At 30.5% G+C, this 24,254-nt stretch overlaps 1 protein-coding gene across 1 annotated transcript; it reads right to left on the bottom strand.

Annotated features, from left to right (window-relative positions):
* Positions 1-12,364: 12,364 nt before the first annotated feature.
* Positions 12,365-23,820, bottom strand: LOC110993134 (peptidylglycine alpha-hydroxylating monooxygenase). Its single transcript, XM_022259268.2, has 9 exons — positions 23,445-23,820; positions 21,733-21,790; positions 20,787-20,874; positions 19,492-19,567; positions 16,627-16,753; positions 15,968-16,016; positions 15,256-15,401; positions 14,516-14,705; positions 12,365-13,990 (listed from the first exon to the last, which is right to left on the bottom strand). Exons 1-9 carry the CDS (start codon positions 23,565-23,567, stop codon positions 13,825-13,827), a joined length of 1,023 nt encoding a protein of 340 aa, XP_022114960.2. The 5' UTR covers positions 23,568-23,820; the 3' UTR covers positions 12,365-13,824.
* Between the last annotated feature and the right edge of the window lie 434 nt (positions 23,821-24,254).

The following is a 24,254-nucleotide window of genomic DNA, read 5'->3' as shown; positions in this document are numbered from 1 at the left end:
TCACTGTATTTCATATGAATATTTATGTGAATAAGACATACTAACGTCGTTGTTGGTAAGTGGATCAATACACAGTTAAGGCGGTATGTTATTATATAGTTACATATTATGTTTTATATTCAAAACAGCTAAATTATTATTTAATGAAGTCTAACGTCTCTTTTTGTTAACTTATTTACGCTGTGATGAATTCTTTTTTAAACATGTTTTTTTCTGTATATTTTATAAATATAGATAGTTATTTACAGCAGCAGTTTGAGTAGCGATGTCCTAGTGGCTTCAGTGTGCGCCTCTCAGCCCTGATGCCGTAGGTTCGATCCCTGGCACAGCCAATGGACGTTCTTTCTAAGTGCGCATTTAACATTTGCTCGAACAATAAAGAAAAACATCGTCAGGAAGCCGGCTTGCCTTAGACCCAAAAAGTCGACGGCGCGGCGTGTGACAGGCTCAGAAATCTAATCGCCTACTAGCCTATTAGATTTACTAATAATGAAACAGATACAGAAATATGAGGCAGAAAGGTTGTAGTGCAACTGTTTTATTGTATCCTTTACATATACAGTATAAACTCTATATAACGACACTCAAGGCACTGTGTGACTATTTTGGTGTTAGAAGAATTCGTTAAATGGAAAGAAAAAATCTGGAAAAGACTACGATTTCAGACTAGTGTTAGCAATTGCATAAAAAGCTGTACTATTAATTAAACGCTATTTCGTAACGTCTGTTATTTGCGCCTGACATTTTGCTGTACCAGTAATTATGTTGTATTTTCTTATTATTTTATTCATACCTTGCAATATTGAGGCATCTTTGTGATAAACGTGCAAGCAATCCCAATTTAAGTAAACAAAAGAACGGATTTCATAGAAAGTTCTGTACGTATGATGGGGACAGTAGAGTTTATTACGGGCTATTTTAATAATAAGCGACCAAATAACATAGTTCCGCTTTTTTAATAACTTTTGCAACTTATTAAGTACTTATTATTATTTAACTGTCGATATCGAGGGTGGGTTTATGTAGAGTGTATCATTGCATGGAAGACAAGCTAAACCAACCATAGCCGAATGATTTCGACGTTAAATCGAGATGCGTTACATGGAGTTTGCAATGCATGATATTATAGTAAACCACTTACAACCACCTACTTAGAGAGTGATATTATATATTTATGAGTGTTATTTGTTTAATATCGGTTTTTATTACTTTTCTTTTAATTTGTATTTTTAACATGTAGATTATGTAAATATAATAAAATCATCTATTACATTTATAATTAAAAACCATTATGCCACTAATTACTTGCGCTAGTGAAATACAATGTCGTACAAGACACGGTTTTAAAAGTAATATTGTTAGAATTGCCTTTATGAACGATGAACAGAGACATGATTAGTTGTACCGATGTAGATGTTATTAAAAACCTATCAGAGAACTACGATTAGATTAAACGTTTCGTCCTTTACGTTCGTGTCACGTAAAAATAACGTAATAAAATACGATTATGATTAAGACCGGTAGTACACTTTGAATGTGTAGTGTACTTTAGTATGAAGGTAGTTTAGGACTTATAAGTATAAGTATGCCTACACCCTCTGTCTTTTTTGCCAATGAGTAGGGATGCCTACAGGTCCAATTTTAATGACGTGGATTAAGTATCTTATGTTCCATAGTAAACGTATTTTGTTTTTATTTTTTTATTTTTGAAGCCAGTATATTTTTTTTAATAAACATAAAGATATAATAATATACAACAGATATTGTTTAGATAAATAACGCTTATAAATAATATATGCCAATGCCAATATGTCTTACTTTTAAAACGTCTTTTACACAGTAATATCGATTTATTTCGTATACACTAAAACTAAATTTTAGTCTAACACATATATGAAAATAAAAATAACTAGATGTAAGCACTCATATCACTGCAGGTTTTATTCAATTACATCTCATTAGATAGCGTTCGCGGTAATTGATTGACTACCTGGTACGTAGGTGGCGTGGGCCGGTTGCCATGGCGACGCCTACGCGCCACCCGGGCAGGCTCAGCATTGACCCGGGTAACCTTGACCTAACAGCTGATACGCGTGCCGCAGGCCACCTTTCCACGTATGCACAGCTATGAGATAGCGCATGGATATTTTTGAACAACTAAATCTGGAAAATGATTCAAATTTCGAATCTCGTTGCTGCTCGCATGTTTTTTTTGAAATCGCTTTATTAATTACTTTTATGGAAATCATTTTACGTTACCAATTCGCAGCCTTAGTACATATGTAATGGGAATTCGTTTACTGGCGTTTCGTTTCAGGTTTAAAGGATCATATGGTGTACCTATATGACTTTATAATAATGAATCCTCGATTGGGGTGCGGGACTAAATAATAAGTTACTTTAGCAGATTTTATGGCTAAGCAATAAATAAATACCTTATTTCCACAGATGTCAGAATGTTGCATAGAGATGCCATTACCACGTGCAAATTAGCAAATACATATATGTATTTAATTATTTTAAACTCTTGTATATTATTATATATTGATGTTACTTTTACGACTATGATACCTATATATTATGGTTATTTTGTTTATTTTTTAACCCGACCATGCCTCTGAAACGCGTGGGTTGTTAAAAAGTTTAGTAAATTCTTAAAAATCTTTTAGACATTAAGAGAGATGTTGATTTCCCTTGTGAGGTGAATTGATGACGAAAATTCACGATTATCAAGAATGAGCAATCTGATCTATTTATCAAACAGTCAAAAGCCGTGATTGAGACGAAAAATGTTTTTATTCTCTACGAGACAGACAACCAACTTTATCATTTTCTTCTTTCGGTGCTGGCTGGGAATTCACGTTTTTTTTTGGATTTCGTTTCATAAATAAAATAATTATCATTTATAAACCATTTATTTATAAAATTGTAATCTTATTTATATATCTCTTTTCAACGATATGTAAATACAATATTACAATTTCATTTGATGAAATGAATCCGAGAGCTATGAAAAAAGTTTACCAGGGGTCATAGAATATTCTTGTAACAAAATGATTGAAAAAAAAATCATAAGTTGATTTTGCAACGCCTTTATTCGACAAAGAAAGTTATGATTTCTAAATAAAACGTTTTTCCTTAACAAAACAAACTGGAAAGCACTGTGGGATTTCAGTAAAAATTTTCATAATTTTGCTTTTCGGTAAATCATTTTCCTGTTCTCGTTGACAATGTACAGAAAATGTAGCAACTTTGGCTACGTTAAATGTTTGTGAACAATAAATTCGGTCATGTAAAAATATTATATTTAACAGTTTTAAAATTTACAATTTAGGTATTTATAATATGAAAATAAAATAGGTAGGGTTGAAGTTAAATGCTAATCATAGTTGGGTAGCGACACCTATCAATCTTTAACTGCTCTCTACAACAAAGTCCCCTATGAGGCCCTGACATTTTAATGGATACGGAAGATCCGATCACATTAGCCGGCAACGCATTCGCGAGCCCTCTGGCATGGCCACAATGGCCACTCCATGGGCGGCGGTATCACTTAACATCAGGTGAGACTCCTGCCCGTTTACCCCTGTTCTACAAAAAAAAAGCCGCCCCGACAAAAGCCTATTCATAATGTGTATTACCTTTAGTAAAAAATCGCCTTCACTGAAAAAGGCGATCCCTTACTTCGTTCTTCACTCCACTGAGTTTCTGCTTTCCTTTAGGCGACTATATATAATTCTTTATGTGTTATCCATTCATTGAAGGCCTATATGCTACGACCGAATAAACGTGGGCGAAACCGCGTGGTTCAAGTGTATAAAGCAGGATAAAAAGTTAATATTTCCCAAGTACAAGGAAACCAATGCTCGTTTCTGTCACAATACAAAGTTGGCGAAGAACTTCAAAATAAAACTTTATAAGTTTCGCAACTGGCTGGAGCAATACGCTCAAACAATTATATATATATATATATATATATATCAGAAATGTAAATATAAATTACTCCATATATTTATATTTACATTGCTGCATTGCATTGCACACTGTATACCAGCTAATGTATGTATAAATAAATGAAAAATCTGCGATAACTGCACAAGACGTTGCGCGACAGAAAATCTGAAGTTCTAATATGTTACTAAACGAATACATTGACAAAAAGCGTATATATTTTTTTCTCGATCACCCTTTCTCACTCTTTCTCAAGCGGTCTTTCTTTTCGACAAAAACGCTGCTGTTGTGTACTTTATATATTCAATATCTGTAAATTATTTTTATATGATGTTCAACCCTATTTTTTTACTAAGCCAAAGTTAATTACCGAACAAATAGATTCGTTTTCGCATTTTATAATAACTCTTTACTTGGTCATTGTAAAAAGAATATAATACACGACTTGATTAATTCCCATGGTTGTGTGGTACAAAATATATAGGAAATAATTTAAAGCTTCTTATAAACTTTTGAAACACAAAATTATATATAGATCGGATAACATGTCATCACCAACCGCTGTCGTAACTTTTACTTTTTAATATCAATCAATCAATCAAAATATCTTTATTCATTTAGGTAAACATAAATTTCTTTAATTTAATCGTAAATTTACATTTACCACCAGTTCGCAAGTCAAGGGCGTAGAGCGGGTAAGAAGAACTGGCAAGAAACTTTCCGCCACTCTTTTCAATCGCCAAGTTTTTAATACAAATTGTTTGAACTGGAGCAAATCAATCCCAAGGATTAGGATCATTTAAGTATTCGTCACATTTATAAAATGCTTTATTAATTAATTTACTTTTGACAAGGGCTTTGAATTTATTTAGTGACAGTTCTCCAATTTCGCTTGGGAGTTTGTTGTAAAAACGAATACAATTTCCATATAAGGAGTGGTTTATCTTCTGGAGCCTGGTTGGTCGCACACTCAAATTAGTTCTGTTACGCGTATTATACTGGTGTAAGTCACCATTTGTTTTAAAATCGTTTAATTTTTTTTGTACATTTCAACGCTTTCCGCTTTTAACACAAGCTTAAAATACAACACATAATTAAACAACAAAGACGAAGGAAATAATTAACTTGCAGTTTAACACAAGAATTTCTAATTGGGATCAATAGCTACCTATACTTGAAACTAAAATGAAGACGGCAATTGTAATTGACATATGATTTTATTAGTTATTCGCGTTTATGTGTTTTAAAAAGGAATAGTATTATTTCCAGTATAGGTTTCTTTTTAGAAGCCTCACGATACTTTCTTCAATTAAACATTACGATCTTTCGACAACTCTAAAGCGTCCATACAATTGAGTTTGCTACATTATTCGACGGATGTTTTCCTGCTTCCATTAAGTTTCAAAAACAACCACGGTGGGCTTTTGAAGTATTAAATTCCATAAAAAAAGTAATAGAATTGTAGGTTTTGCTTGAGCAAATTAGCAACATTAGATTTTTAGAAAAAACTGACTAGACCCAATTAACTATTACAGAGTTTTGTTAAAATAGTTCGATGCGGCGTAACTTGGCTTGGAAATAAATGATGTTTAAATAATTATAAGTTTACGATAATACATAACTTTAAACCGTTAAAACAGTGTTTTCTTTGAAAAAAAAATTCTAATTTTGTTTTAGTTCGAACTATGCCAATGGAATGCAGCCTTTTTTGCTACAAAAAGATATTGTAAGTATCCTACTATTTTCTTAGAAAAGGCATCCTACGAGCAGTAGATATTAGACTATTTGATATTATGTAACAGAGAATGAGAGAATGTTGTGTTCAGCTTGAGTTTACAATATGTTTACCAATGCAGATGCAGTGAAATTAAAATAATTTGCTTCGGTTTTAAAGGCCGAATCTACAGGAATTTGTATAAAATTTATTAGTGGTATGCTTTATACGCGTGGACATACGGCTTAGTAGGGCATCATCATACCAGTTAATTGCGTTACATAACACATTGCATCAAGCTGTATGTATAAGTGGTTGGCGCCTGCGAACACAATATTGGCTTATACGATTATATTGTGTAAAGTGTCGTTAGAAAGACGATTTAGTGACGCAACCTAATACAACTGCTACGGCCTCATAATTGAACTCATTATAAGACTGGAAGGGTGAATACTACGTTAAACGTTTAAACGTTTCTGTTTGGAAAACAAATGGAAATTGGACCTGCATTTTGTTTTATAATAAAACTCATATTTATGCTATAATATATTTATTTACAAAAACAATTACATTATCCTAAAAAAAACTAAGAATAAATATTATAATAATATATATATTAATACTTTTTATTTTGTTTATTTAAGTATTCCTACAGGTTATCACTAAACAACTACATTACACATAAAAGCCAAAACACATTGAAACAGAAACATAAGATATATAATAAAAAAAGCAACTGTGGACTCATTATGCAATCATATAAATATGTCGATATTGTCAGAGACAGCATTCAGTAAGCACACCATCCTAGTTAAAGGATGGTGTGCTTAGCCTGGGCCTTTAAATTCAAAAAAAAACATTCACACATATAGGTAACAAAATATATATGAATTGCTTCTAATTTCACATTTCACAAAAACGCTGCTGTTGTGTACTTATATTCAATATCTGTAAATTATTTTTATATGATTTTCAACCCTATTTTTTTACTAAGCCAAAGTTAATTACCGAACAAATAGATTCGTTTTCGCATTTTATAATAACTCTTTACTTGGTCATTGTAAAAAGAATATAATACACGACTGAATTAATTCCCATGGTTGTGTGGTACAAAATATATAGGAAATAATTTAAAGCTTCTTATGAACTTTTGAAACACAAAATTATATATAGATCGGATAACATGTCATCACCAACCGCTGTCGTAACTTTTACTTTTTAATATCAATCAATCAATCAAAATATCTTTATTCATTTAGGTAAACATAAATTTATTTAATTTAATCGTAAATTTACATTTACCACCAGTTCGCAAGTCAAGGGCGTAGAGCGGGTAAGAAGAACTGGCAAGAAACTTTCCGCCACTCTTTTCAATCGCCAAGTTTTTAATACAAATTGTTTGAACTGGAGCAAATCAATCCCAAGGATTAGGATCATTTAAGTATTCGTCACATTTATAAAATGCTTTATTAATTAATTTACTTTTGACAAGGGCTTTGAATTTATTTAGTGACAGTTCTCTAATTTCGCTTGGGAGTTTGTTGTAAAAACGAATACAATTTCCATATAAGGAGTGGTTTATCTTCTGGAGCCTGGTTGGTCGCACACTCAAATTAGTTCTGTTACGCGTATTATACTGGTGTAAGTCACCATTTGTTTTAAAATCGTTTAAATTTTTTTGTACATTTCAACGCTTTCCGCTTAAGTTTCAAAAACAACCACGGTGGGCTTTTGAAGTATTAAATTCCATAAAAAAAGTAATAGAATTGTAGGTTTTGCTTGAGCAAATTAGCAACATTAGATTTTTAGAAAAAACTGACTAGACCCAATTAACTATTACAGAGTTTTGTTAAAATAGTTCGATGCGGCGTAACTTGGCTTGGAAATAAATGATGTTTAAATAATTATAACTTTACGATAATACATAACTTTAAACCGTTAAAACAGTGTTTTCTTTGAAAAAAAAATTCTAATTTTGTTTTAGTTCGAACTATGCCAATGGAATGCAGCCTTTTTTGCTACAAAAAGATATTGTAAGTATCCTACTATTTTCTTAGAAAAGGCATCCTACGAGCAGTAGATATTAGACTATTTGATATTATGTAACAGAGAATGAGAGAATGTTGTGTTCAGCTTGAGTTTACAATATGTTTACCAATGCAGATGCAGTGAAATTAAAATAATTTGCTTCGGTTTTAAAGGCCGAATCTACAGGAATTTGTATAAAATTTATTAGTGGTATGCTTTATACGCGTGGACATACGGCTTAGTAGGGCATCATCATACCAGTTCATTGCGTTACATAACACATTGCATCAAGCTGTATGTATAAGTGGTTGGCGCCTGCGAACACAATATTGGCTTATACGATTATATTGTGTAAAGTGTCGTTAGAAAGACGATTTAGTGACGCAACCTAATACAACTGCTACGGCATCATAATTAAACTCATTATAAGACTGGAAGGGTGAATACTACGTTAAACGTTTAAACGTTTCTGTTTGGAAAACAAATGGAAATTGGACCTGCATTTTGTTTAATAATAAAACTCATATTTATGCTATAATATATTTATTTACAAAAACAATTACATTACCCTAAAAAAAACTAAGAATAAATATTATAATAATATATATATTAATACTTTTTATTTTGTTTATTTAAGTATTCCTACAGGTTATCACTTAACAATTACATTACACATAAAAGCCAAAACACATTGAAACAGAAACATAAGATATATAATAAAAAAAGCAACTGTGGACTCATTATGCAATCATATAAATATGTCGATATTGTCAGAGACAGCATTCAGTAAGCACACCATCCTAGTTAAAGGATGGTGTGCTTAGCCTGGGCCTTTAAATTCAAAAAAAAACATTCACACATATAGGTAACAAAATATATATGAATTGCTTCTAATTTCACATTTACTGCCAGTTCTCAAATCCAGGGAGTTGAACGGAAGAGAAGAACTGGCAATAAACTCTCCGCCACTCTTTTTAATTATTTTTTAAGTTTTTTGTTTTACAGAATGTTTGTAAGAAGCTGCAACCATGTTCCACATGACATCTTAAGTTATAATTAATAATAAAATAAATTAAAAACAAAGATTTGTCCTCTATCAGCAGGAGGCATATTGAAATAGGAGCACGCACTTATATTCTCGTGGGAAAAACACGCAAATACATAGTGGAAATAACTAACACAAAATAACACCATATGACATTATACCATGAAAATAGCTGAAATAAACGAAGTTTGTCTATGTCATATATCTTTATGTCGAAGCCAGTTTCCGACACTATATAAAGAAGTGTAAAAAATCCACTGGTCCAAAGAGAGTTCTAATGCAGGAAATTGGTATAGAAAGAAGTTAACGATTTCACTTCTCGGAAAGCCTTGTTATAATCAAACAAATACTCTTATGAAATTTTCATTCGAACTGCTGTCTAGTTAAATACACTTATGTACGCAATACAACTGTCGTCTACTTTTATCCTTGTTCAAAGGATCAACTCGTTAGAAATTCTAACAAATCTGTTTTGTATTGAGTACCTGTTGGTTTGCCCCACGCCTCGTTGCGTAGCGGGGGACGCTCTGTGGGTGGCAAACATGTCATCCCTGGGCCACCCAATACCCCACAGGATAGCCTTGTGCTCACAATGTTATGTTGTATAATAAAGAGTTTAACTTGTATTATACATACATATTATCCACATGTATTAAATTTTCTACCAGCTTAGCCAATGCATTACCATGTCTTATCAACTGTTTAACATAAATGTAAAACAATTTGTTTCTTAATTAGTACTTTATACATACCAAAACATGGCTGGCGTGAGTGGCGCTTAGTAAGCATTTTTTGAAACTGAAAACTTCAATTTAACGGAGCAGGCGGATTACTTAAAGTGCTTTCCGTCGCCCATGGACACGCAACATCAGGTCTGCAAGTGCGTTGCCGGCCTTTAAGGTAATGCTATACTCTTGTTAAAGGACCCTGATTCTTAACTACAGTGGTGCGCGGCAGTGTTTTAAATACGCGCTCAGTCGTGGAACGCCAGACGTCAAGGTGGAAAGGGTGGAATCGTTTAGGGAATATAGTTTATATAATGCCAAAAACAACAGGCAGACTTGATTTTTGAAGTGAAACTTCTTTAGAATCGTTGTGATTTCAAACCGAATGAAACGGAAAAAGCGACAGTAAAAAGAGACAGAAACAATAATTTATAAGATTTTACGTGGGAGAAAATGAGATAGCAGGCATTATACAGCCTCTCTTTACTGCCGCTTTAACATTTGATCGAATTTCAAACTTTCGATGTTTTTGCCAAATTAAAAATTTATATTAAACTTATAAATTAAAATTTATCATTAAAATATACTGTTTTAAAAGAACACACACATTTAGATATGGAAAATGATTAATTTATATATGATAATAAAAAATTGTTTTTGAAGGTCACTTCTGCCACGTGTGAATTGCACATGTTTTATTTTATCTATATTTATTGGTCACAATATTATAAGTTTTTCAAGATGAGAGAACCCACTGTGGCCGTTAAAAAACGGTTTCTTAAGGGGCAAGTCCATCTAACGCTAAAATTACGTACTATTTTTGGTCTATTAAGGAATTTGATCTGATGAACGACTGCTAGCAAGCGTCCATCGGATAGATGTGTTTGGTAAAGAGTAAAAAACTTTATAAAATATACGCCTTTATTTCTACATTACACATATTAAACATGAGGTTCACACATAGGAATGACAGTACAGTCGACAACAGATTCATATAAGAAGATTTTATATAATTATATATTTTATTAATATGATATATATATAATATAACACTCAAGGGGGAACAGCGTCAACAATCTGTGTTTTGTCACTCTGTTATTATCTATAGCAAAAAAATCTAGTAAATCAATTAGTTTATGTATCTAGAATATTTCTAGTTATTGAAATCGCAGAGTTAAAGATGGCAAGACAAAAATTAAGTCGATTGTGAATCACTTTTAGACTTTTAAAATGACGTCAGATCGTACGTTTTGACAAAATTTAAAACTAATTTATTGTTTATAATTTTAACAAAGAGATTTTTCCGTTCTTCAAATATTATAAAATCAGATCTATATAACAGCGACTTTTAGTTCTCTATTAGTTTTTATGTTACAAGTCAGTTATTTCTATACAAAACTGTACCGTTGTAAGAATACTGAACTACATTTTATATAACAACTGAATATTTTTCAAATCAGTAAAAAGATAAATCTCTAACATTGAAAACATAAAATCTTCCATATAATAAATTCCACATCTACTTAAATTCAAGTACAATTTAATCTAAGATATGGTCCAACCAAATCCATTCATAAATATTATGTTTTAAGCGAATTAATAACCAATTTCTCAACTACAAATGACCGAAGACCAAATATAAGGATTTTGGGTTCACGTGTTGTAAAATACACTTTAATACAAAGAATTAAAGACGCAATTAGAATAAACGGAATAATTAATAGTAGTCGTATAGGCTTACTCTATTCTCTATTATCCTCGGATGCTTTCGTCTTTTTACTTCACACCAAAGCATACGATATACATAAATCGAAGTCCATTTTCGTTCCAAAGGTCATTGTTAATTGCTAGGGTATCAAGACATCAAATTTAGATTAAAAACTTAGTGTTTCTTTTGCAAAATTAAACGTACGTATGGTACGTTCGTACGTACGCGGCGTCACGCGCGGCGTTGACGCGCTCTTGCAAGTTTTTTTGCTTTAAATAGAAAAATACTTAAAAACCTTATTCAAGGACTCTTGCTATATTTTCGGGAGCTATACAAACTTAAATAAAACTTTTATAAATAACAAATTACATTAATTTGAATTTGAAATTCTCGCCGCTTCTGTAAAACTCAAAACGTCAAGTAGATAAAAAAAGACATAAAGAGAGAGATAGATAGATATCGTAAAATATACAGAAATAAGTTTAACTCAATTTAGAAAACAGAATTTGCTAAACAAAATACTATAAAGTTTCTTTTTTTAATACAGAACTTGTTTTTTTATATTTACCGTTTTTAGTACTACGAAACTAATTAATAATAGCCTATTTGACATCTTACAAATGAATAAATATTTTAATCTGTATAAAATATGGTTTTAAGAAACGTTATATGGACGAAAATATCTTATAAAGTACGGTTATTTTTTCAAAAACTTAAACTATACAAATTTTATACGTCAGTCACGTGAAAAAAAACGGTTACAGATAATTCCTATCGACGATGACGCAGCGTTTAAAATAATATCTTCACCTGTTTTGGAATATGTGTGTATATTAAGAATGACACGTAAAAAACATTTTTGCGTACGTAACACGTTGCTTTTGGACGTACACGTCATAACGACGCCAACCTGGTTAAATCTTGGTTTGCCTCTCAATTTTATTTAAGCCAAAAAGAAATTAAAAATAATAATTTCTACAGATTTTTAACACTATTAAATATTCTGTAATTGTTTTTACAATCTTTTCAAATAGACCATTATTTTAAGCTTTGTATCAGACGCCGTTTAACAGTAGATATAGTTTCAAAGTAAATATAGGGTACATTGCAAAATAATATAAGAAGTTTTAAAATAATAAATAAAATATAATCGTAAAAATCTAAACTAAAGTATAAAATTTGCATAAATTGAAGAAAATCTTTAAACGATTTTGTTACTTTAAAACAACAGTCTTAGAAACATTATAAATTATTGTTTTACATAGGAATTTTGAGAAAAGTCTTTTTCAGACATGTTAATTTCGTAAAATAGTATTACTTAAAGAAAATATAATACTTTACACTAAATTAAGTATTGACTAGAGGAATGTGATTTTCGCAAATAATCGCAATATATAATTAAAATTATGATAAAATGCATTTTCAATACGAATTAAAGTGTGAATTTAACTTTAGTTATAAATATCGATCGACTCTTCGGAAACACTGGTCCTTCGAGCCGGTAATTAAATAGAAATATACCTCATTATTTTTAAACGTAAATACTTTTATTAAATAGGTCTATTTAGCTAAATTATATTACTTATTTAGACTTTTCACGAATAAACCAAAATCCGGCTCGAAGGACCATTTTCCTAAGGGTATAAAATTAATAATTTATAATAATTAAAACTACTCGTGCATACATTTTTTGTCGTCGTTAACAACACATAATACAATTTAGAGAAATTGTGTGGCTAAATATACAAATGTATATAAACATTAACACATAAAATGTCAATAGTATTGCATTTAACAGACAGTCACAATTCATTAACCATTAATAAGAATGTTTATATTGAAATTAGTTTAAACATAACTTAAGGCGCAGCTAAAGTCGATGTCTCAGTACGGGAAGTAAATATAAATAATCTATATATTTTTATTAAAACTATGATTTCATTAATCGGAATGTTATTTCTACAAATTTAACTAATTTGGCGTGTATTAAAAATATTATAGCTGCCAATGTCTTATATATAAGGAGTGTACCAAGCTGAGTAAAACCTTTTTAATTAGTAATTATAATAATAAATAAAAACAATTGATGTAAGATGCGTACAAGAATTGATTTGAATTTGAGTCGTAGGGATAAAAATACAAAGCTTGATACACTGAATTTCTTTGGAAAAATAGATTTAAGTACATTGATATGGGTCCAACATTACACACATACTTTGTGCATTTAAGACCATTTTTTTTTCCTTTTTTTTAAGCGGTCTTGACACTGAGCATATTTTTTTATAATTTTTTGGGAATGCTTTACACTTAAATATAGGGTAATGAAATTACATTTCATACCTCAGATCCAATATATTCTAGGAACACTTACTTACCTACTGGGTCAAATTGCACGAGTTGACGAAAAATTTTGCAATTAAAAAAAAAGTTTTGGTCCGAATTTTAAATTGGTATTTTTTTGTAAGTACATAAAAAAACAAAATATCGCCCGAATACAGCTCAAACTAGGTTTATGCAATATAATATTTCACTTATATATTTTGTTTGTTTGTTTATGATATGTAATAATTGAGATTAAAAAAAAAAACGCAATATAACATTGTGCAAATCAATGGAATTGAGACAAAATTTTCCGTCAAAATAGAAGATATATTTATACAGTATTGTCGAGATCGGGGATACGGTTGAAGTTCTCTGGCCCCATGCCCCAATAGTAATACGGCGGTCCCGACGAGAAACAGTACTTCATTTTAAGTGGAGTGTCATTCTCCACCCAGTACATGAGATAGAAGTTGCACATTTCATCTCTGTTCGTTGCCCTGAAAATATATTTGTAAAAGTCAAAATTCATAAATGAGACAACAAAAAAAAACTTATGTAAATATTCAGGGTAAGAAAACTTATAAAATCATTATGGAGATTCGTTAAATCGGGATTTTTAAAATTATTATTTACTTTCCAAATTTTTTGTGAAGTCAGTGGACTTTTTAAATTCCTTCCTCTCTGTGCCAACTTTAAAACATACAAAATAAATAATATTAAGTCATAGCGCCATCTTGCTTTAATAAGTTTGGCAGGTTCATGATAATGTAAATATTAAAAGCCAAAAATTAACAGAATTAAAAATAACAATTTCCACATTTTAAACATTCTAAAATGATTTTTAAAACCTTGCCAAAAAAAAAGTTTAAAACCAAGTCATTTACATTGAGAAATTGAACATTCGAGTTCATATTAAATAAAATATATATGTAAGAATTAATTTAAAAAACAGGGGAAAAATTGCAGTAACTTTTCAATATATTTTGATATGTGGTTTGGCAGGATAAGGCCAAAATACTCACCCGATCTTAACCAGCTCATGCCTAGTATTATTCATGACACATCTAGCAGCCAGTACGTCAAACTTGCCAATAGGGTCCGTGTTAACTACTGGATAGAACATTTGCGGCAACTGCGGGTCCTTACTGCCGATCAACTCCCATTTGTCGCCTTGCATTGATTTGCGGACTACGTAGCCTGACACTTTTTTGCCTGGAAATTTATTGTATTTTCACTAATAATCTAGATTTCTATTGGAAAAAAGTAAAACTAAGTAAAAAACTCATTATTTGCATAAAATAGATAACATTTGATAGTTTTAATTACAAAATAAGCATGTAATTTATTTTCTGTTACTGGCCGGTTAGACGTCTCATTGGAATTAAAAAAAAATGCATTCCTAGCTCGTTCTTTTTTTAAAATTGGAGAAAAACATTTCGTTCTTGGGCTTTATTATTTTGAAGGCAATTTAAAATTAAATATTTTTACTTGAAACTGGCATAAAGTTTACAATATTGCCATAAAAAAATAAGCTAAATTTTATTTTACATTTTGTTCAAAATGGGCAAAAATAAAAGTTGTGACGCAAGAAGACAAATAATGATTAATTTGTATCATCATAAGTGGGCGTACAGCAGAATAGCTGATTCAAATTGTTCTGTTAAGAAGGTTTTCAATGCAATTGATCATTAAACACATGGAACTGTTGATAATGTTCTTAGACCAAGACAAACTGGCATCTTCTGGGTGAGCCTAGACTTACCAAGGCCATGCGTGTGAGTTCTAAAAGCGAAGGGATGTATGACCTTCTCTTCTTTCATGATACAGGCAGTTTCCATATGTTCTACAGAATCTGGTGGGATGACTCCACTTGTTCCTAGAAGTATTACGCCTGCCTGACGTGGCATTCTGAAAGCATTCAAAAATCATTTATTCATGTAGGTAACATAATGTACACTTATGAAGGTCAAAAAAAAGAAATATTAAATGCTTCTAATTTTACATTTACTGCCAGTTCTCATATCAAGGGCGTAGAACGGAAGAGAAGAACTGGCAATTAACTCTCCGCCGTTTTTTTTTAATGATTACGTAACCTATCTTTAATAATTATATGTATTTGATTTTTGTTTGGAGAGAACACGAGCATCTGCCTAAATTGACTGACGGCAGTCAAACTTGAAGCATGATGAGGAAAAACTTTATGACAGAATAAACATTTCAATAATAAAAAATCACACAAACCAAAAGATGTAACTATCACGATTAATGAACTGTAATGGAAGTGGGCTGGGCATACCGTCAGAGGATAGTCAAAATGGAGCAAGTCATTACTGAATTAGTACACAGGTCACATGAAGAAAAAGGGTAGAATGTAAATATTCAATAATTACCCTTAATTTAATTCAGTAATTATCAGAAAAAAGGCAACACGAAAACTCGAATGGAATAAAAAATAATAAATAAATGTCACTTACGTTTCTTGAGTGTACTTTAAAAACACGCCTGAATTGTCAGTTTTTCCTTCTGAAATATTAATTTTTTTTATATAATATAATAAAAATTAAAAACTGGGCATTCAAATTCTTAACATTAAAATCAAATAATCAATCATAAGGGTTGATTAAAATCATATAAGTTTAAAACATATGTTTTTATACTTTCGCAGCCTATAGAAATTTGCATCTTAAGAAAAGGGTTCTTCGAATTCCATGATTTTTAGCAAATTGTTTTATTATTATATATTATTATTATTGTTCCCTTTAGTAAAACTTTTTGTTGTAAAATGTATTATGTATTCCATCATTGGCTATATTTTCAGTGTATTTGTTTATAATTATATATAATTTATGATAGCTTTAGGATAAATAAATAAATAAATTGCTTTGATTGTTTTAGTAATAACTTTTTTTGTCTTAAAGATTATAAATTTTGTAATCAGAAAAAATAATTATAATTGTTACAATTTTTTATTATTACGTTTTACAATACCACTACATTATGTAATACTATTAAACATTACATCAGTAAATTTATTCAAGGGAAATACGCAAACATAGATATTCCGTTTCGATAATGCATACCTATTCTTGACTTAACTATATTAAATAGGTACTATTAAAAAATACTTCTTTACCTGGAAACTTGGTCATGTAATGAACTTGAAGTACGAGGTATTTGATTGGCGAATCTTGTCCAATTAAAAAGCCGACATCTTTGGGAAGCTCCAGGCTTGGCGCGTCTCGTGCCCAGGCGTACACAATCTGTAATCCATAGAGTTCACTAAGACCGGCTAAAGGCGAATAAGGAATTAAAACACATTAACGGTTGCCCATTTATTTATTTATTGTATAAATAATCTTAAATTGTAGAAGTTTGTATGGTGCAAACATAAACTGAACACAGTTTTTCTGTCCACCAGGACGTCGAAAATATTTAGTTAATTATAATTAACTTAAGTGACATAATATACAACAAAACACCTTTACCCTCAAAAATTGCACAAACAACGCACTAAAACAATCGAAACACCGCCGCTTCATGCATAGCCGATGCAAGAAACCTGTTCTTGACGAGAATTCATCCGATTGACGAGAATCCATGGACTTAGTCTCTAGTATTTTTGTGCTGTCATAATCAATAGAGTAATTTCAGACACATAACATTTTTAGGTAGGCAGAAAGGCAGTTTAAGCTTCCGACCTAGCTGTTACGCGCTTCCCCGTATCAGTTAAACACTGTCTCAACGCGCAATAGACAAATTCAAATTATATATTTTGATCTCTGTCTTAAAATATATTCATAATGAATGAACTATGTACATTATTATAAAAAAAGAGTGTGTGTACTTATGTACACGCGTCATAAGTTCTTTGACGTATCGAAAAAAAAATAAGTAAAATGTAGTAGTGATCAAGGATAAATAATAAAATTAATCAAAACGATTTTATTAGTAAATACTATCACAGTCGTAAATGAAATTGATTTAAAAACACCAAAATAATATTTATTTATTCACACTGTTTAATTGCACTGCTACGAAACACGAGTTCTAAATATGAAATTACTAGAAAATACAACTTGAGCATAGTTATCAATTTTTCATAACGCGCCTAAAGAACAACAACGTATAAGTTCCATAATAGCTATGGACCAATTTAAATGCAGAAAATACTTTTTTTTTGTAATAGGGGGACAGCCTGCGGGACGCCCAAAAAGGACAGTCATCGCAGCCCATAGACACCCATTTTTAGTGGATGCGTTGCCATTGAGGGAGGAGTACGCTCGAATTTTAAATAGTTGGAGGACGTATCTCTGGAATGATCCCTACTGGGAGTCATTCCACAGTTCGCTAGTTAGCAAAAGAAAATGCCGTGTGAAACTGACTGGGGAAGATTTCCAGCCATCAAGGTGGCAAATAAAAAAATCTTCTGAAAATTCAAACTTCACTCATATGATCTTTATATACCGCATATAAATTATCTATCAATACAATTATGTTCAGATAGTTAGTATTTTTAGTACCGTGCTAGGTATGTTTTTATTCCATATTGTTTCTTTATCTACGCTTATATGCGAGTATTGTACCAATTATCAGTGTGAAATTAAAGTTGTAATTAATTACAAAAAACATTTTGATAAGACTGAAATTACCTATATTAAAAATTCATTAATAACAATAGCGATTGTACACTTGACTAAAATTTTGTGAAATCATCAATATCAGAACAATATTAAAGATTTAGCTAAAAGGTTGACGTCATTAGTATTCTTTGTTGGATGCTAATTACGATACAACTTAACCAATTATTAAAGTAGTTTTAAGAATTTTAATAAATTGTTTATTCTGAATAAATTCATTTGTTTTTTTTTTGTTAAGAGCAATATAGGTTAGTGGTTGGTGCAGACGACTCTCAACACTGACGTCGTGAGTTCGAATCACGATTGGGTATCGGACTTTCTATATGCGCAATTAATCGCTGGTAAAGGATAACATCTTATAGAAAACAGAATGTCTAAGACCCAAGAATCGCCTTGTATCAGGCAAAATCACCTATTCGCCTATTAAAAAAATATCACGAATGAAATATAAAAATCTGAGGTCAAGCAATAAGATTGTAGCGTCACTAAGTTGTTTAAATAATTAGACAACTTTTATTTAAAATATACCGGTCAAAAGTATATGGACACCTAATAAAATATATTCTGTATAAGTCTGATTGAGTGAAACGTCAACATAATTATTTTAAATTATTAATTATTATTAGAGACAAAAAGAATATATTTTTTTAAATTTTGGACTGTGTTTTTTAATATGTGGCCTCCTTTATTTTGTATTTGACGTGATCTGTCCTTATCAATTCATCATTCAATGCCGCCTATTAATCTTAATAATCTTAAAAATATTAGTTGTGAATATACATATTTCGACTAAGATCTATGATGACCTAATTCGAATCCCGGCAAAACACTGCTCAGACAGTGAAGGAATACAGCTAAAATAATTACAATCGTAGCACCGATGGATACTTGCCTATTAAAAGGAAAATAAAAAATTCAATCCGAGGTTAAAACCCATGAAAGTTTCTAGCTATATTGAAATATGTAAATACATTTAGAAGCCGTTTTAATATATATAATTATTATAATTATATATAAATTAATTTTTGAAGTGAAACTTCTTTAGGCGCTTGAGGGTAAAATTAAGTTAGAAAGGGAGATCGAGCAAAAAATACTATCGGTTGATGTATTCGTTTAGTAGTTACATATTAGAACTTTAGATAACGTCTTATACAGTAAACGCAGATTTTTATTTCTTTATATTATTATTGGCACGTATACAGTGTGAACATAAATATTCAAATACTTGGAGTGAACATATACCGGTACATGATCATATATTGGGGCTTTTACCTTAGTATTAATTAATTTACAAGGTTTCACTTCTGAAATGTGTACTTTGTACGCACGCACTATTTTATTAGAGTCTATTTGAAATATACCTGAGAACCCGACCGGCACGGACTAGCTGTGGTATACAACTTATCCACTTGGTTGCTCTGCATTTCACCGCAACTCCTGAAATTGCATTAACACGAAGACATGAGCGCAAAATAAACCAGTGGTAACAAATTCAATAAATAAAAAAAATGTTTATTATGGAATATAAGATGTATCGGTAGACAACCCTACTCAGCGGCAAAGAAGACAGAGGTTGTAGAAGAGAAAAAGGCGGCGTAAAAAAAACTCTCGGTACTCTTTTAAATAGGTAATTTATGAGTTTAGCATTACTGACACAAGAAAAATGTACACGCGTTAGAAGTTATACTCCTTTGACGTAACAAGTAAAAAATGTTTTCAAAAATCTTATCCTTCATTCACCCTTAACGAACAAACACTTGTAGGCGTGCGTCTAAAACTTCGTATACAATTTTAATATTCATTAAATTGTGTTAATTAAGCAACTTGTCAATAGAAAATCCTTTGATATCCATCTATAATACAAATTCTGAACAGTTTCGTTTTTGTATAAACGATTATTTATTTATCATCATTTCATGTTTATTTTCACTGCAGTATTGAATACATAGTGTTATGTAAATAACCAAGGCAAACATTCAATACAAACAAATACCTGTTATTCAGGTCATAAGAGCATTTTAAATAACATAGAGTATGTTACTATGGGCAGACGCATTTTTACTGTTACTTTTGATTATCATACATAAAAATGTCTCTTGAATTTGTAAATGTTCTTTGTAAATTTATGAATTACGGCATACAATTTCTCGCTGTTAGAATATATTGTATATAGTTGACCAAGCTTGGAGCATATACTATATGCATTTTATTTTTTTACAACATCAAACATAAAAACTTAAATTTTTATTACCATTGATCTTATACTAGCTGTAATAATGATATTTTGATTTTTTAATAAATTTCTAATATTAATCTAATTTGAATTAGTCAATTTCCACCTACTAAAGATCATCACAGGACTGTCAACTATAATTTACCAGCAGGTGCTTAGCTACTTTGGCCATATTACCTACCAGGAGAGAACCGAATAATCTCAAGAAACTGGTAATGGTAGGGAGGAGTGATGGCAGATTCCTAATGCCCTCAAGGTGCGGATAGAGTGGTTTGGAAGCAGCAAGCTCCACCTTCAGTATTAAAGACTACGAAGAGGAATATTAATCTCATCTAATCTCTTAGCCAGAACGGGAACGCCTGTTGCAACGCACGCCAAGTTAAAGGGATATAATAGTGCTGCTTGAGTGACGATAATGCTTACCATACTGGGTCGTTGGAGCCAGGTTCCGAGCATCCATAGAGAAGCATATGATGAGCGGTATGCATAGTTGCATTAGGTTTAAATCCCACTGGAAAATTTATTGTAGTAAGTATAAATTCTAAGAATATAAAAACGTCGAATTTATTTTTATTATACATTATTTATTACGTGAAACTTCGACCTCAAAACAAGATTTCTAAAGCTTTTGCTTTACCAATTGGACAATTGATAGAAAACTACGATTTTATTACTAGAACTATCTACCCCGGCGAACACCGTTTCACGGCTGCTTCATATCGACATTTGAAACATTTTGCTACCCCATCAAGACTGTTCGCTTTTCCGAAAAAAAAACCGAGTCTTCCCGTGCAATTTTACAAATTTTTCAGTTCAAAGTATAAATAAATAAAAATTTACATAAACATACTAAAATTGCTCCAGCCGTCTTCGTGTTTACCGATTAATTTTATTTATCTAGATAAATTAATACCGGTGATAAATAAGATGATTTTTAGCATTAAATTATTAATTGTAACATAAATATAATTAAACAATACCGGGAATCATTAAATTATTAACAACATTATCGTGACTCAACTGTTATTCCCCTAATAATCATAATTATGAACGACTTATTACGTTTATATATAAGACACATTATGATTATTCAAAATATAAAGAGATAGATCTTATAAATCTTTATATATGCGCTATGGACGAATGAATCTATCATGAAATAAGTGTCAGTTCATGTGTGTTCTACGAGAACAAAATTCCTTTTAATTGTAGAAATCACGTGATTTCTACTATAGATAAATGCGTTAATCTAGTTTTATTTAATAATTCGTTTTCGACTTAAGAATTAAAAAATATATATATATAACATAAAAAATTAATGCGAATAAAATAAACTATAAAACTTAAAAACTAATAACAGATGACATACCAATATAAAAGTTCTGGTTTGGTGATATTCTGATTGGAGTACATAGGTAGAGCTCGTCCTGCAATTTAATAGTATTGATTAGTGCTTAATCTGCCATTGATAATCTGATAACGCCCACATCCCCAGTAATTTATTTTTGATACAAGATATTGTACAATGTTTGTCTCTTATGATTTTCTTGTTTAAACTCTCAAAACAAGAGAAAATATAAATTTTATTGTATATATGTTAGGCATATAAAAACAAATTGAACATTTGGTCAATACAATACAAATTATAAATATTTCCAAGTCAGCTAATATATTATTATATCATATTTATTGTGATTAACTCAATACATAAGCACCTGGCCTTATAAGCTACACTATAGTCTAGGGTTAGGAATTGTAATTATATGCTACATAAATTATTATCAGCCAAGCATCACGGCAAATATTCTCTACAAAGCCTGGTAAAGTTAAATAGAAATTAATAATATAAGAAGATTACAAAATTATACCAAATCTGTTATATATTTATCATTAGAATAATATTACGTATATATTGTAAAATTATGATAATATAGATAAGTATATACATTGATTGCAACAATATAGGTATATATAAATTGTCAAGAGTATAACATATCAGGCTTAATCTTACCAACAATGTGAGTTAGACACAAATAGATGTTTAAGTCTATTTACACTTTTCAAATATCTACATATCAGAAGCACAATTTCTCGGGTAATCAAATCCATTGCTGCAGAAGGAAAAACTAATTAACTAATGAATTTAGAGATATTTATAGATGATACAGAATATATACATATATATTTTGTAATAATAAAATGTGTACAGATATTATTGTTGCTGACCTTCACACTTAATTGAAAATATGTTCAATCTATTCTTGTTCAGATACTAATCATGTTAATGAAAGCCTATAAGTTGCATATTTTAGTTAGATTATGTTATATAGAATATATTATAATTGTTAGTGTGTAATATATAAGTAATATTAATGTAGAATAATTTTATTTTCAATGGTATAAGTGTTATAACACTGTGCTACATACATTAATGATATATATTTTACCTAAATCTAAGTTCAGTGGTTTTGTTAATATTGAATAAGTTTGATTTAAGTAAATCTCTGTCTGTTGACATCAAATACAATATTAAATATGATATACTTACTTTGTTTATATAATCTTATAAGATATTTAAATTTATTGTTTACATTTTAATTCAAAGGTTATACAGATATATAAATTTGCTTTAATTAAGAGATAAGATAATGCCTAATAATGTTATCTATTATTGATCCATCAGGCAATCAAACACTTGATTGCTATCAAATTGTGATAAGATTTGAGAAATACTTCTGATAATTAATAAAAATACCATATAAGATGCAATTGTAATGCAATCTTACAAACAATATAATAACTAACCGAAAAACTTGAAAGTATTTTTCTGTGTCATAAGTTTTAACAGTAAACAATAAGGACAGACAACTCTACCCAAGCCCTATTATATATATTTCTATCTATATTAAATGGGAGCTTTAAGCTCAATTTATGTGTATAGTAATTTGCTAGTTTGCTTAATTTATCTTGAGATATTAAGACGAATACCGAATAAATAATAATTTACGAAAAATAAACTTAAGTTGTAAATTACTTTTTTAGTGATTAAACGAAAACATAAATATGTATATTTAAACTTACCCTGTGGGGATGAACGTTAGGCATCAAAAAATCGTATGTATCCACTTCGAAAGTTAATACTTCTGAGGTTTTAAAAATAAATACAAAGAAGAATATTACAAATATGCTATACAAACTCTCCATATTTAAAAAACTTGGAATGTTAGAAACGCTTTAGAATTATTTATGTCGCCTTTAATAATTATCCAAAGTTTAGTTGCTGATTTATTTAGCAGCAATTGGAAATTAAATATGAGCGCTCCGAATAACTACACGAATCAGAGAACTAATTTCAACTGATGTAATGATAAAATGATATCACGATTCACGAGTCAAATCAATCAATAAACACAACAAGCGACATATACTCTTGATGAAATGAAAAAATGACGTACAATCTGTGCGTAGGTAGAATACTCAATACCTAAGCGGTAAAGGGCTCTGACGTCAATCTGTGGGTAGCCAGGATGAAAAATTTGAAAAAGCAATAATCTTACACAATAATTATTCAAGAAAATATATACCACGTAAAAATAAATCAATTGTGTGACCATCTGAAAGTAATGTTTCAATGTCGAATGAAAATTTAACTCAAAATATCTACAAAAAACCCTACACTTAAACCCTAAACTAGTGAAATAAAATGGCTGGCTCTGATGGCCTGAGTCGGTGCTGAACTGTTCTGAGATTTAAGATTGCTGCAGAGCTAAATTACCTATTTAGTATCTATTGCATTATTATAATTCATTAGTAATAATAATTTTAAGTGTTAATAATCAAGTGTAACAATTTCAGATTGAAGAAGAACAAGAATCTAAAACTATGTTTCGA

This window comes from Pieris rapae, chromosome 20 (genome assembly GCF_905147795.1).
Source record: "Pieris rapae chromosome 20, ilPieRapa1.1, whole genome shotgun sequence".
NCBI lineage: Eukaryota > Metazoa > Arthropoda > Insecta > Lepidoptera > Pieridae > Pieris > Pieris rapae.
Note: the sequence above shows the minus strand (reverse complement) of the source record. Positions and strands in the feature narration are given on the sequence as shown.

What these genes read in the sequence shown, in the direction of transcription:
- LOC110993134 (XM_022259268.2), bottom strand. Translation starts at nt 23,567, where the DNA reads ATGGAGAGTTTGTATAGCATATTTGTAATATTCTTCTTTGTATTTATT. An exon ending in CGTGCCGGTCGGGTTCTCAG is followed by an intron (nt 16,754 to 19,491) that starts GTATATTTCAAA and finishes TATGGATTACAG; the next exon opens with ATTGTGTACGCCTGGGCACG. An exon ending in AACTCACACGCATGGCCTTG is followed by an intron (nt 14,706 to 15,255) that starts GTAAGTCTAGGC and finishes ATAAATTTCCAG; the next exon opens with GCAAAAAAGTGTCAGGCTAC.